The sequence below is a fragment of the Colossoma macropomum genome, unplaced genomic scaffold (assembly GCF_904425465.1).
Source record: "Colossoma macropomum unplaced genomic scaffold, Colossoma_macropomum, whole genome shotgun sequence".
NCBI lineage: Eukaryota > Metazoa > Chordata > Actinopteri > Characiformes > Serrasalmidae > Colossoma > Colossoma macropomum.
In genome coordinates, this window is record NW_023494822.1 from 40,001 (window position 1) to 54,880 (window position 14,880).

General features: G+C 39.6%; 1 protein-coding gene across 1 annotated transcript; it reads left to right on the forward strand.

Annotated features, from left to right (window-relative positions):
* Positions 1-1,050: 1,050 nt before the first annotated feature.
* LOC118800183 (CMRF35-like molecule 1) lies at positions 1,051-13,176 on the forward strand. The gene is made up of 7 exons (XM_036560358.1): positions 1,051-1,147; positions 10,204-10,527; positions 10,667-10,780; positions 12,090-12,194; positions 12,289-12,329; positions 12,416-12,624; positions 13,089-13,176. The coding sequence occupies exons 1-7, from the start codon at positions 1,051-1,053 to the stop codon at positions 13,174-13,176; spliced, it is 978 nt and encodes a 325-aa protein (XP_036416251.1).
* The last annotated feature ends 1,704 nt before the right edge of the window (positions 13,177-14,880 follow it).

Genomic DNA, 14,880 nt, shown 5'->3' on the forward strand with positions numbered 1-14,880 from the left:
CGCTTGCTGCCACCCTCCCCCCCCGGGGGAGGAGAGGGCGGAGAGCGGTCGGCGCCCGTTTGCATGTATTAGCTCTGGAATTACCACAGTTATCCGAGTAACGTGTGGAGCGATCAAAGGAACCATAACTGATTTAATGAGCCATTCGCAGTTTCACTGTAACGCCCGTGTGTACTTAGACCTGCATGGCTTAATCTTTGAGACAAGCATATGTTACTGGCAGGATCAACCAGGTAGCGAGCGACCTTGGTGGGGGGGGGGCTGCCGGCCAGGGAGAAAGCGCACCGAGGAGGCCAGGCCAGCCGCGGCCGTGACATACACCCACTCCACGGGGGGGTATACATGCCAGCTTTATGAGAACACGATGGGGGGTTCGAGGCCATCCCGCAACGGGGCAGAAGTGTTGACTCAAGTCTCCGCAGCAGCCCCACCGCGGGTCGCGCAACATCAGCTTCCTGGGGGGGAGGCCGGGTGAGCGCGGCCACGCTCGGAAGCTCAACGGTCGGATTCGGGTGCCCTTCCGACCGGAGGGCAATTTAAACCAGGAAATGTTCGATTCACGGGAAATGCCAGCTACAAGGTGGGGGTCACCGGGATCATGGGTTTAAAAGAAGGCCGCAGCCCCTTTCACGCAACCGAGGCTGAGCGTGTCCCCCCTGGCACGCGCCAACCGTGCCTCCATCCGCGCGATCGGACGGACTGAGCGGATCGAGACCGGCCTTCTGAGCCTCTCTCGGATAGGGTCGGGCGGGCTTCGTCGTTGTCGAAACCCCCCTGGAGGCTGGCCCGCAGAGACGGGGAGGAACACACACGCCCATAGTGGCCGTATCTAGCGCCGGACGGTGGCCTAACCCCTGGCGGGCCGGGTATGCCATTCGATCGGAGCGGACCAAGCCCCACACCCACACCGGGGGGGGAGTTGCGAGGACTTGGCCCAGAAAAGCTCACCATCTTTCGGGTTTATTTGCAGGAGAAGACTGGTTCGAAAAGTCCATAACAGTGCTTGGACCCCGACCAAAACTCACGTCGCCACTGCTTCTCAAAATCCCGATGGCACCCCTCTGGATTTTCCATGCGCATGAGACCCTCCAGACCGCGGTCGGATTTGAATCTGACCGGAAACGGTGCACCTCGGGTGGATACGCAAGTAGGACGAAGACCCTGGTTGCGCCACCTAGGCGAATTTTATGGACATCGCCTCGAAAATTTCACCCTGTCACTGGGAGACCATGAAAACTGTGTCCCCCAAAACGAAAAACCCTGGGGGGCCGTGAAAACTTTGCACCCCAAAACGAAAAACCCTGGGAGACCGTAAAAACTTTAACGCTGAAAACAGCCGGCAACTGGGAGACCTATGGACTTGGACGAATTTTTCGGCCCGTTTTTTTTTAAACACTGCTTTGGTCTGAAACGGCCACCTGGGTGAATTTTACGAATTTTACCCTTCCATATGCCCACAAAACACATATACCTCCAAGGCCCCTTTTTTCCCCTACTGACCTCCCTTAACTCCCTTCCCCGTCCTTTTTTGGATTCCCATCCGGGGCTAAGGGCCTCCAGGAACCCAGCGCACCATCCGAACCCTTATGGCCCACACTTAAGCACCCCCCCCGCATTAAACCCCTTAATACCGCCACTACAGAGAACCGGGCCACTGGAAGACCAGAAAAAAAAAAAGAAAAAAAAAACCACGGCCACTGGGAGACCAGAAAAACTTTGTTGATTTTTTTTTAATTTTATTTTTAGTTTTCTCCGGCCACTGGGACACCATAAAAACTTTTCAAAGTTTTTTGGCAACCACTGGTAGACCGGAAAAACTTTAGCCTCGCGGACGGGACAATTTGCCGCTTATTAAGGTCAGGGTTAGGATTAGGATTATCTGGAACATCACAGCTTTACAGAAAAATCCAGGTCCGAGCCCCATGAGCATCTCCAATTGCAACAGTGGCAAGGAAAAACTCCCTGAGCAAGAGGAAGAAACCTTGAGAGGAACCAAGTCTCAAAAGGGGAACCATCCTCCTCTGGTCAACTCTGGATAGCAAACAGCGTTAGTATAAAGTATTAGAATACAAAATGGGGGAAAACAGGAGGAGCAATGGTTAATTTGATAGTTTGAGTTTATGCAGCAGCAGCAGCATCAGTATATCATAATAGCCAATCAGATTGCATCAACCAGAGCAAATCAGTTTCCATCTAACAGAATCTAAACCTCATGTCAATAAAACCCTGTGTTCACAGAAGTGTTATCTCAACCAGAAGATGAAACTGTTGGTTATTGCAATAAGCCAGGTTTATGTCACTTGTCACGGAAGGCTTATGTAACTGTCATGTAGCATTATTTAATTAAGCTACAATAAATTGTTGCACACCTTAAGTACAGTTTCTCTGTACTTTTGGCTCTTCTGAAACAAACTGGCTACACTGAGGCATCATGGACAGAAAGAATACATTAACTAGGCCTGTGAAAAAATGGACAACTTTGACCACAAAAATGCTGTTAGGAATGTTTTCCTCTTGTCCCCTTCTCTGATCCCATCACCACCTCATTCTATCTGGTTGTTCTCCACGGAGCTCCGGGAGTGCTAGACGACACAGGTGTCTCACTGTTCAGGAACACACTTCAATTATTCTGGGGTCAAGAGGGCCTTTTAAGTATGGCGTTTAAGAGCATATATGACTGTCAGTTTAGCCAGTGCAACAAAAAATACAGAGTTTGCAGGAACACTGAGCTGAGGTGCCAAAAAAAAAAAAAACAGGAAACCACGATCAAGCAAAAAACAGAACACAGCAAAGCTGGGGTGTTAAAACGAGCCAGATGAGAAAGAAAAGCATAAGATGCTCATATTAATAAAAAAAGTGTGCTTACAGAACAGCTTCATGATACAGAAAAGATTCTCCTTGTAAGGAAATTCGCAGAATTTCTTTCAAATGCGCTGTATTTCACAGCAAAACAACATCCGGCTACAGCCATTTCAACACTTCCGCCCTGTGGCAAAACAAAATGATAACGATCAATGCAGTACTAACAGTTTCTGTTCTCTATACTTTTTGCATCCCTAAAACAAACTGACTACTTTTGCTTTTCCATCAATGTACACTTAAAAAAAGATGGTTCTTTGAGGGTTCTTTAGTAAAGAAAATGGGTCTACATAGAACCACGAACACATAGTTATGTGAAGTTGCATTTGCATGATGGTTACGAGCTTGCCATTGTAACAATAGAAGAACCTTTTTGGGTGCTATATAGAAACTTTTTCAAAAAGATTTTACATAGAACCATCTAAAGCACATTGTGCATCAATCTGAAGAACACCTTTATGATGCAAAGAAGCCTTTAATCATACAAAGGGTTCTTTGAGTGTTAATGGGTCTATATAGACCCATTTTCTTTACTAAAGAGTTCTGTTTTGAGGTTGATTGTTATCATTTATTTTGCTATAAGGCAGAAGTGTTGAAATGGCTGTAGGCAGTGTGTACGTGCAGCTTCAGTGGTGTAGACAGAAAGACATTTTTAGGGTAGATTTCATAAAAGGTTGGGGGGTCAACTTGGTAAATGCAATTTCCAAATGTGCTAATGACTCACAGTGTCATTAAGTCATGCTATAGCCTATTCCTGACAGCTGTACCCAGCTCATCCTATAACGCTTTTCCTGTATGATGAATCAAAATAATAGCAATCAACCAAAATGTAGGGTTCAACACTGCAGCCCACTTCAGTATACCGCATACATCAGCTCATCACAGGCATTTTTGATCAAAGCATCTGGGACATCAGAGTAAAATCAGACTTCTGGAATGTTCAAAGATGGAGGGGGGGGGCACACAAACTCAGCGTTAATTATCCAAGGCTGAAACATACTGGCACAGCCAGTGGACCCAAAGAATAAGACTGGACTGAGATGCAAACAAGAGGAACCTCAGCCAAATCATTCTAGGCCAAAGCACACGGCCATGGCGGGCCTGAAAAATGTTTATGGTCCATTTATGTCTTATACATAATGACTCAATGCACTGAACTAATGATAGACTTTTTCTTGCAGGCCATGTCAGCTTTTGCAGTGAAAAAGCATTGCAAGAAAACTGACAATGATGGCATTTTTGCAAATTTGTTTTTGTTTTCAATGAAAAGAAATTGACACACTCTACAGGTAAGAATCTCACTTTGAAACGTGATCTTTTATCTGATGTGCTGATAATGAACTGAAGGCTTGTGGCAATGGCAAATAGCAACAGCTGCTAAACAGTGATTGTAGGGCTGAGAAAAAGCTAGATGCATAATGATTTAAGTGACCATAATACAAAGACATCACTCACAGAAAACAAATCACGTTTTATTATAAAAAAAATTAAAATTAAAAAATGAATTATGATTTCATTAAAAAAGTACCGTAATGAGTAAATGTAGTAAATGTAAATGTAATTTGACACTTTCCACTTCTGGCTAGAACTACAGCCACATATCAAAGTTATCATTTTCATTTTCTATACATCATTCTCAGAATAAAGGTGTTCTTTGGATACAAACAGTGTCAGTGAATGACTGGTAGTGAGGTGAAACATCATAGAGTTGTCACAATAATGATCTCAAAATATTTTTTTAATAAGTACTTCTTCCCCTGCCTTCTACATTTTGACTTCTGTCTCATGCAAGGTGGTAGGTATCAGATTATGCCTCATGTATAATCCTTATTAATCCTACATTTTCAGTGCATGAAAAATGTGCAGGTGTTTTGAAGTGTACGATCATAAGGGTCGATCAGCAGTGGCGAAAATTCCAATCTACAGGAAATTCTCATCAGAATGAAGCTGAAAGACAAAACTGATTTTAATTATGTGGAAATGGGTCCTTTGGTTAAGTTGGCAGTAAATTTGAACCACAGTGCCCACATTGACCTGCTGGACAACCAGGTTTTCCCTTTTACTGATCATCTTACTGAGGAACATTCCCATCCCTGTATTCCAACATGACAATTCTCACGTTCACAGGGCTACAAATGTGACTGATTGACATAATGAACATTCAGGAGGGTTCGCACATCTGGACTGGCCCACAAAATCCCCAGATTCAAATCCTCTTGAAAATCTGTGGGATGACCTTGAACAACGAGTAAGACGCCAGGGACAGCATCCACAAAATTTGCCTGAACTGCGCAATTCTTTGACGCGTGAGTGGCTGAACATTGATGTCGCCGACATCCAGAAACATGTCCAGTCCATGACAAATTGAATCACAGCTGTTATTTGTGCTTGTGAAGGTGTTACATGCTATTAGCAATGTTTCAGTCACAGTTGACTTTCGGCATCATATAAACGTGCACATCTCCATTTGTCTTCCACATCCCTTTTTCTTCAGGCGACCACTCTTGATCACATACATCTACATGTTTTACTCTCAGTTACTTCAGTCAGGACTCCAACTTAAACATCTTTCTTCACTCTTCCTTCATTCTCTTCTCTCTCTATTGACTGCTGTCTCTATTTTTAGACAAAGGCTCCTACCACTACCTAACATGCTTGTAAGGTGCAAGATATACACCAAGAACAGATCAGTTCTCTTGATTGTCTGAGGGGCTGAGACCAAACCCTGAAAAACAGCCCCAGCCTATTATCTCTCCTCCACCAACCTTTGGGGGCATTCATGGGCTGGAGGTTTGGGAACCAGCCCTCTGACTGGAAGGTTGCTGGTTTGATCCCCTGAGCTGACAGTACATGATTGAAATGCCCTTGAGCAAGGCACCTAACCCCCAAATGCTCCCTGGGTGCTGTGGATAGGGCTGCCCACTGCTCTGGGCAAGTGTGCTCACTGCCCCCTAGTGTGTGTGTGTATGTGGTTTTTCACTGCATGGATGGGTTAAATGCAGAGGTGAAATTTCCCTGTTGTGGACTAATAAGGGTCATTTAATCTTAATTAAATAAATAAGAATTAAGATTATGTTTCTTCTACTTAGCTATTCGCTCATTTTAAAACTGAGGTACAGATAAATAACAATGATCAGAGAAGTGAACCATTTTTCTTTCTTTGATGTTAATGTCTCTTGTCTCTGGGTGGTTTTATGGCTTATATTTTGATTTCACTGCAGGTTATATTGAGTCAGACTGTTTTCTTCATGTCATTCCTCTAAAAGTGGATGAACATTTCCTGGTTTTAATGCTAGAGCTAGGTTCTATACTTTAACTCAGTCACAGAGAAGACCAATGATGTGACAATATGGTGGATCTCTGATGCAGCCAGTTTTGACCAAGAATTAGAACATATGAAGCTCCAAGTGGACAAGAATTACCCTAAGTGTTTTAAGAACCACCAGAACTTCTTGTCACAATGCCTCTGAGACCTTCCCCTGTTTGTGATTGGTTCTAATAGCTGCACATTTGTTCCAAGACCTCCCACTGACTGTTGTCAATGCCCTGATGTGTTTTTTAGCCTACATCCAATGATCCTCTCCACTGTCCTGATTATGTAAGTTGACCCGTTAGAGTGAGGTGGAGGAGCCAAACCTGGTTGCGGACGACGTGAGGATGAACTTGATCATTGCTGGGCTATGTAGAACTGGAATATCAGGTTGAATTTCTTCAGCTTTGTGCAGCTGGAAGCTGGGTAGGTGCAGTGTGCTGTCTGGGGTCAGCTCAGAAAGCCAGGTCACTGTAAAGCAGAGAATAGAGGCAGTTGAAAAATCTTTATAGGTCTCAACCAATTGTAAGAGATAAGAAACTTTTTGTATGACTGTAAATTACTGCCTACAGGCATGGCCAAGATAACTCACAAGTGGACAGAGTTTCCTATATGAACTCTGGAATTATTCTGACCAAAGTGATTCTGTATATGTTAGATCATGTCAACACCTTGATTTCAAAACCAACCCAAAGAACAACTGCAAATAGTCAGGATGCTCACAACACACAGTAAAGCATTCAGTGATTAGTTAAAAGTCCATTTGAATATTTCATACTTTTGCAATGTTGCTGTCTTTAGAATTCTTTTTTTTTTTAGGAATTCAGACCCATTAGCCACAGAGGTATTAGACCTCTGCATTTAACCCATCCGTGCAGTGAAACACCCACATACATGCACACTAGTGAACACACACACTAGGGGGCAGTGAGCACACTTGCCCAGAGCAGTGGGCACCCCTATCCGCAGCACCCGGGGAGTAATTGGGGGTTAGGTACTTCAGTGACGTACAATTAGCTGAGGGGTTCGAACAAGCAACCTTCCAGTCACAAGGCTGGTTCCCTAACCTTCAGCCCATGACTGCCCTCTATGTTGCAATGAATCCAGAAAACCCTAACGAAACTGCAAAAGTGTATTTTTGATTACAAGAAAATAATTATTACTTCATGACTTTTTTACTTCACTTTACTGATCTAAAACAACTGTGTTTTTTGTGTATGTGGTTATCAATAAATAATTTCTAGCCATTTAGCTCATTCATTCCTCTTTAAATGAAAAATGTTAAAAGAGGAGAAAAAAGCACATTATCACCATCAGGACAAAACATGTTATCTTCATTTTGTAATATAACAGCTGAATGGGCTAATAGAAATGATCCAAAAATAATTGAAATTTTGAAAACGTAGACTATTATTCAGGACAACAACACAGAGGCCCTAAAGGGTAAGATGGAAAAAAAATTAAAGTGCATTCTTGAGTCTAAAATCCACTTTATTTCATTTCTCTGCTTGTATAACTCACTAAAAATCTGCCTTGTACAATTTCACCTATCAAAAACCTCAACAAAAAACTGCTGTGTGTAAAAAAAAGTATGTAGGCTAACACTTAGCATGTCACATCATCTGTTTATTCAGTGTTTCCCATTACTTTTTGCGAACTATGTGAGAGAAATCCTGGGGAGCTGACTGCCCAACTAACAATTTTGGTTCCTCAAATCTGGAAACGGATCGTTTTTGGTTCCCCATTGGTTTTACAGAAAAGAAATCTAACGTTCCCTTTTGGTTGTGCATTATGGTTCAGAGGCACACCATTCCTGTAACCTTTAGAGAAGCTTGCAGTAACATTGTAGGATGGTTCCAATAATGTTCCCGCTACATTCAATTTTGATACCCATACCATTGTCTACTTATTGCTCTCAACGTTTTCCCAATGTATTATCAGAACCTGACCTGACGGCTTTCTACAAGGCAGTGTCGACATACTGGCTATGTGATACAGATAGTAAAAGTGACCTACATTGCTAAATTGGATTCAAAACCATCTAGAATTATGCAAGTTCAATTTTATCAGAATCAAAGGCTGTTAACTGTTCCTATAAGCATAAACATGTAAATAACTGCTTCACAAAGACAGGATTAGTACATTATAGTATATTATTTTTTGAATAATATTAGTATTACCACAGGGATAATTTTTCATGAAGCTGGATGTCCTAATATTATCGTCTAGCCATTATGTTCATTCATTCATTCAGTTGTCACTGAGGCATATAACACAGGGAAGTACACTTCAAACATGGTTCAATGTGTTTTTATAGAATGAAATGAAACAGAAAAACTGGTCAGTAATGTTGAAGTGCTTTGAATCATTACCACCTAAAGAAAGAAATGACAAACTGATTTAATATATTTATGATGTGTTATCAATAGATTGAATTATAACATAATAAATAATGGATGTTTTTATTTGACTAAAAATCACCATTAAAATACTTTAGTTTACTGGAATCAGGCCTGTCGTGGCCCAGTGTCATTAAAAGACATAGTGGAAAATTGAAACTCAAATCAACTTGAAATTACTAAAGTAACTAAAGGAATAACCTTTTTTTTTAGTTTTAGGACTTTTTTAGACGTAAAAGTATAAAAATTTAATCAAGAAGATTTTAGACCAACAGGTTGAAGTTGAGCCAATTTAAATTTTTGAGTTGGGGGGAATGTGAAACTAACTTAATTTTTAAAGAAGTTGTGTACCAGGTTGGCCAGTTCTCCATTCACAATAAAAACGTTGAAGAACTCGAAAAAGATACAATCAGTTCCTAAATAATTTTAAATTTGGGCATCTTAATTTGTTACAGTTTACAGGCAGAAAAAAAATAAAGTGGAACACACTTTTTTGATCTTACCACTCAGGGCTTCTGTACTAAAGGCTAAGAGGGAAAAAAAAACAGATAAAAAATAAATAAATAAATAAATAAATAAGGATTTAAAAAAATAAAAATAAAAATAAAAAAAAACTCTCTTTTGTTGTTATTCAAACAGAACAATAATGGAACATAGACCCAGGATTTTTTTTATTTTATTTTTCATCTTATTCTTCGTCTATAACTTAATCCATTACTCATTAAAAAAAACAAAAACAAAACAAACAAACAAAAAAAAACAAACAGCCACACTATGTTCCCAAAATTCCAAAATTCATCTATGACTTCCTTTTTTTCACAAATGCTTTACATTTACATTATGCTCACTTTTCCTCATTTAACAGATGCAGTTATCCAGATTTACAGAGTGTACAGAAGACATCAAAGCTAAGAGCTTTATCACAGCTTGATTTAATGTACTACAGTTAGCATGATCTTGATGTAAACTGATACCAGACTTGTCATTTAGAGCTAACGTGTTATACCAAAAGTGATGATCAGCTGTTTTTTGTTTCCCAGCCCAGGTGAAATTTCTCCCATACATTTCTCAGTATTACTCACTTTAGGCACCCAGACGCTCTATTTTGACTGGAGAACTGAACTGAGCATTTATAATGAAACTGCTGACCTTGTGATTCAGAGGCAGACGTCAGTCGGTATGTTGGCCCATACGACACATAAACCTGCACACCACACGCTGTAGCCACTGCAGTTAGAGCTGCTGGTGCTGGTCAGAATGAAGCTCCATGTCCTCTGTGGACTCCTCTATGGTGAGTTCTGATGTCTGCCTGGTCTTCTAAACAACTGAACGTCCGTTTTACTTTATAACATTCAGTCCTAAGTATTATTTTTTGTTCAGGTATTTTTCTCAGGACTTGTCAGGATCTCTTATAAACTATTCAGTAACTATTATAAACTACTAACTAATTACTATAACTTATTCAGTGACATTTATTCAGTATCTACTATCAAATATTAAGTAACTGTTATGCATTTTCAATAACAACTATTAAATAAGCATAAAATAATATGGTTTTTTTTTGGAAAAACTGATTAATTTCAGGAAATGATTAGGTAAACCAATATTTAAGTTATTCTATTTCCTTCTCCTCAGCTGTCACTAAAGACGTTTTGGCTGTTCTTAAGCTGAAAGGCAGAGTAGATGACCATCTTAGCTTCTCCTGCTATCACTCATGGGCCAGTACAAACATCAAGTACTTTTGCAGATGGGACTGCACAGATAAAGAGGTGCTCATCAGATCTAACGGAGTGGGGAAAATAGCCCAGAAAGGACGATATTCACTGTATGACAGAGGAGGAGGACGTGTGACCATCACCATCACAGGCCTGTGGAAGTCAGACTCTGGAAGGTACTGGTGCGGGGTGGAGAGGTCTGGACTGGACACGTTTCAAGAGGTCTTTCTTACAGTGCTGGACGGTAAGACTTAATTATATAGCTTAATGCACTAATATATAAAATAGCATCGCTGCCTAAAGAAAATCAACAGTAACAGTATCTATCTATCTATCTATCTATCTATCTATCTATCTATCTATCTATCTATCTATCTATCCAGCTCCTAAGGTCACTACAGCTCCTATGGTCACTACACCACCTAAATCATCACTGGAAACAATCTTTTGCCCAAACACTTCTTCAGCTGAGAAGACAAACAAGATTTCTACAAAAGGTGACACACACACACCCTACACCCACACTCAGATGTGCTATTTTTAGCAGGTGTGTCACCAGCAGAGCAAAAACGAAATGACCCGTTCTCTAAATCACTTTCCTCTCGGTTCCTTTTTCTGACCAGACTACCTGTTTACCACAAACACACTCACAGTATACAGTACCATATATAAATGATTTTGAATGATGTGCTTTTTGCCAGTAAAACGACATGTAGTAACAATTGGTGTCCTCAGTTTCCACATGATTAAAAAGTGTAACGACAGGAAAGGTGGTGTAAAATAGTGCTAAACATGCCTGTGTCATTTTTGTGAGTGTGTTACAGGCATCAAATTCTACATTATTATACATATGGTTCAATGAGCCAGACTTGAACCATATGTATAATAATTAAAACAATATATACATCATTTTGGAGATACGAGGTATACAAATTCTATACATATGGTTCAATGTGCCAACCTCTCGGGAAATAGGGTTTGCATTTCACAGACAAAAGAAAGGTGACACTTTATCCTGAGTGGTCCTTTTTCGATTAAATGAACACTCAGCAGACTCTCAGTAACATCAGCAACACCTCAATGATGTAGCAGCAGTGAACACATTCAATAGATTAACAGACTTTTAATTAACTGTGTAAATAAAACTAGTTTATAATCTGCTGAATTTTGAGGTTAGGGTTAGGATTAGGATTAGGGTCAGGGTGAGAGTTAGGATTAGGTTTTGCTTAATGGAAGTAACATAATAACAATACATCTACTTAATGTAAGTAATGATTTAACTGAATATCTTCAAAACCTTTAACTCGGTGTATTCAGATGCATCATTACTGCTAATTCCCTGATATGTTGTTGAAGTGTTACTGATACTCTGTTAAGAGTTTATTAATCATCTACAAAAGACCACTCCAAGTAAAGTGTTACTGCAAGAAAACACCTACTTTACCAATGGAGCCAGACTTTTTTCTAAGCCATTTTGGGCTGTTTCTTTTGGTCCATTCATCATGAAATTGACACACAATGTGAAGAGCAACAGGCATTTTCAAATTGTCAAAAACTGAAAAACGACAAAAAATGGAGATATAAGGCTTTTATATATACATATATATATATATATATATATATATATATATATATATATATACACACACACACACACACCAATCAGGCATAACATTATGAACAAACTTCCCATCTAATAATATGTGTGTATGTATATATAGTTTTTAAAAGATATTAAGTTTATATGTAGCATTAAACTGGATGTAGCATTTATTAATTTACTTATATTAATCAATCACTTCACAGGTCGGCTGAACATCATTCCTGTGTGCGTGTCTGCTTTACTGCTGACCGTAGTTCTGTCTCTGGCACTTTACTATAAATGGGGGAAGTCCTGCTGTACAGTAAGAGGTAATGATACAGTTCACACACACACACACACACACACACACACACACACACACAAACTGCTAGTTGTAAATGTGCTCTTTCTTCTTCTGTCCAGCTTGTTTCTCCTCCGATTCTCACAAGTCAACTAGAAGTCAGGTGAGTTGAACTGAAAACTGGAATTCAAGTCTTTCACAACTGATGGCAAAAACAGTGTATAACTGATTTGTCCCTTATGTTTTTAGGTTAACACAGTCCATGAAGAGGACTCACCTAGACACCAAAACTCGGGTGGAATCGGCCCCATCTATGAGAACATGGAGCCCAGCATCATCCAAACAAATCCAGGCTACCAGATGCTGCACACCACCGCCATCCAATCAGATTTCATATATGACAGTCTGCGCAACCAAACAGGCCAATCAGATCGATTCACACCCAAAACAAACCAGAGGTATTTCACGAACAGTATGAACAGTAATCAATTTTCCATCTAATAATGAAAATAAGTTTATGTTGAACTAAAAAAGTCTAAAAGTTTAATTGAGTGTATGTTGTAGACCCTTCATAATTGTGTAAAACATTAATGATGGCTTTGTAATTTCTGAACTCAAAAGCTTCTTAATGATGAGGATGAAAATAAGATGGGAGTAGTTTCTTCAGTGCAATCTTGTGTGTAAACATTCCCTTGATGACCATTACATCTTGCAACCAGACCTTCTAAGGAAGTGGTAGCTTTTATTCATTTTAACCCCTCTGGGTCTGAGTTGACTCTTTCAATATTAAAGGATAGTTCTTGTAGCGGTGAAAACTGGTCTGAATTCTGGTTTGATATACCTGCTGGTAAAAGAGATGAAGCTGAGAAGATTCTGTTTTTCCAACCACTCTCCAAAACTGTAAGACTTGCTTTTGTTACAGGTCCCTCAGAGTTGAGGATCCTGTGAATGTCAACCTGTATGAAACAGGGAAAATAGAGGAGGATGCAGGATGGCTGTTCTTCTTTTAAGACACATGTGTCAGGCTGCAGTCCCCGTGGGCCAAAACACTGCAGACTTCATCTCAATGCCTGATTAAACACACCTGATTCAGCTCATCAGGTAACTGGCAAGTGTTACTCAGAGCGTTAAATGAGGCTAAACGCTGAAGAGACAGTACAGCTTAGTCAATAGTTTATTAAGAAAAAAGTTCATAAGCGTGGTTATTACATATTTTGAGTAATGTGCTTATTCATTCTTGAAATTACTCAATTCTGGTTATGCTTTAAGTTTCTTCAGGTCTACAGACAAAAACCTGTTATTTTATTGAAAAGTAAATAAAATACAACAAGCAAAGAATCTTCAAAACAGCATTACATTCAGTTTTAAAAAGCCAGCAAACTTGAAGAAAACTGTCACACTTCTGAATTCATGCTCTGTTCTTGCAGACTTTCAAGACTCCATTTCCCATGATCCCACAGACACATGCCTGAGATCATCCAATCAGAGACAGTTTCAAAGAGGCAACTCACCTGACTATTGATTCCATCCACCTATGTTGCTTTGTCTACCTTTGTATAAATACCCCTGTGCATATATTGTGCTTTGACCCATTTTTGTGATGTCATGTTTACATTTTTTGCCTTACCCTTTTGTCTTGTTAGCCTGCTTTGCTGTTTTTCTTTTTTTGACTTTTGCTAGTATTACAACATTGATTTTTGCCTTGTCATTGCATTTGCTCTCGTTTTTCCATGGTATTGACTTGGCCTGACTTTGGATGTTTGATCCTGAATCAACATTAAAGCCCTTAATTTTTACATCAGCGGACATCTGGCTTGTCATAGCATACAAAAACACTCATTAAATAAAGTTGGTCCCACTTTATATTAAGAGTCCCTAATAACTGTGTAGTTACATATGAATAACATATGCAACAACACTGTAACTACTGATGGTTTAGTCAATGTTACAGATGGATTACAGCAGTATAGCCTATGTGATTACACACGTGTATCAGTTTCAGTTTTGCCTCATGTAATTACACAAGTGTATATTTTTGATACACTATAGATCAGAAGTCTTTTCCAGCAGTTAAAGAAAGTATACTTACTATAAATACTGTGAAATAAATAACAAAGAGATCTAAACACAATCATGAATACCATTCTGTAATGACACTGTACCTATTTAACAACTACACAGGGACTTACCTGTAGTGTAGTGTTAAAGTTACACTTTAAAATGTGTGGACAGTTCCTGTGTAGTTGTTATGTAGGTACTGTGTAATAATGGGATGGTAATGTAGACATTTCTTTGGGTTTAATGCAACACATTTAATTAATGTCACTAAGCTACATGTTAAGATAAGGGGACGTCTGCTGTTCTGTCACATCACAGAATGGTTTAAAGCTGAAACTGGTTACAGTGTCACAGCACTAGCAACATAAATGCTAGCTAAATGTTAGGAAAGCTGGCAGATGCAGTGTAAGTAATGTGTTAATGTAAATTAGTACATACTTCCTTTTACTGCTGGAAAAGACTTCTGAAAACAACTGCCATTCCAATCTGGTTACAAGTGTAATTACATTTATGTTATTAACCTTGTGTAATTACATGAGAGGGAATAGGCTGTTACAGCTTTAAAGATACAGTTGTGTAACTACATGAGGCAAAACTGAAGTTGATACATATGTATAATTACATAAGGTGCATGGTAACACTTTCTGTGAATGTCA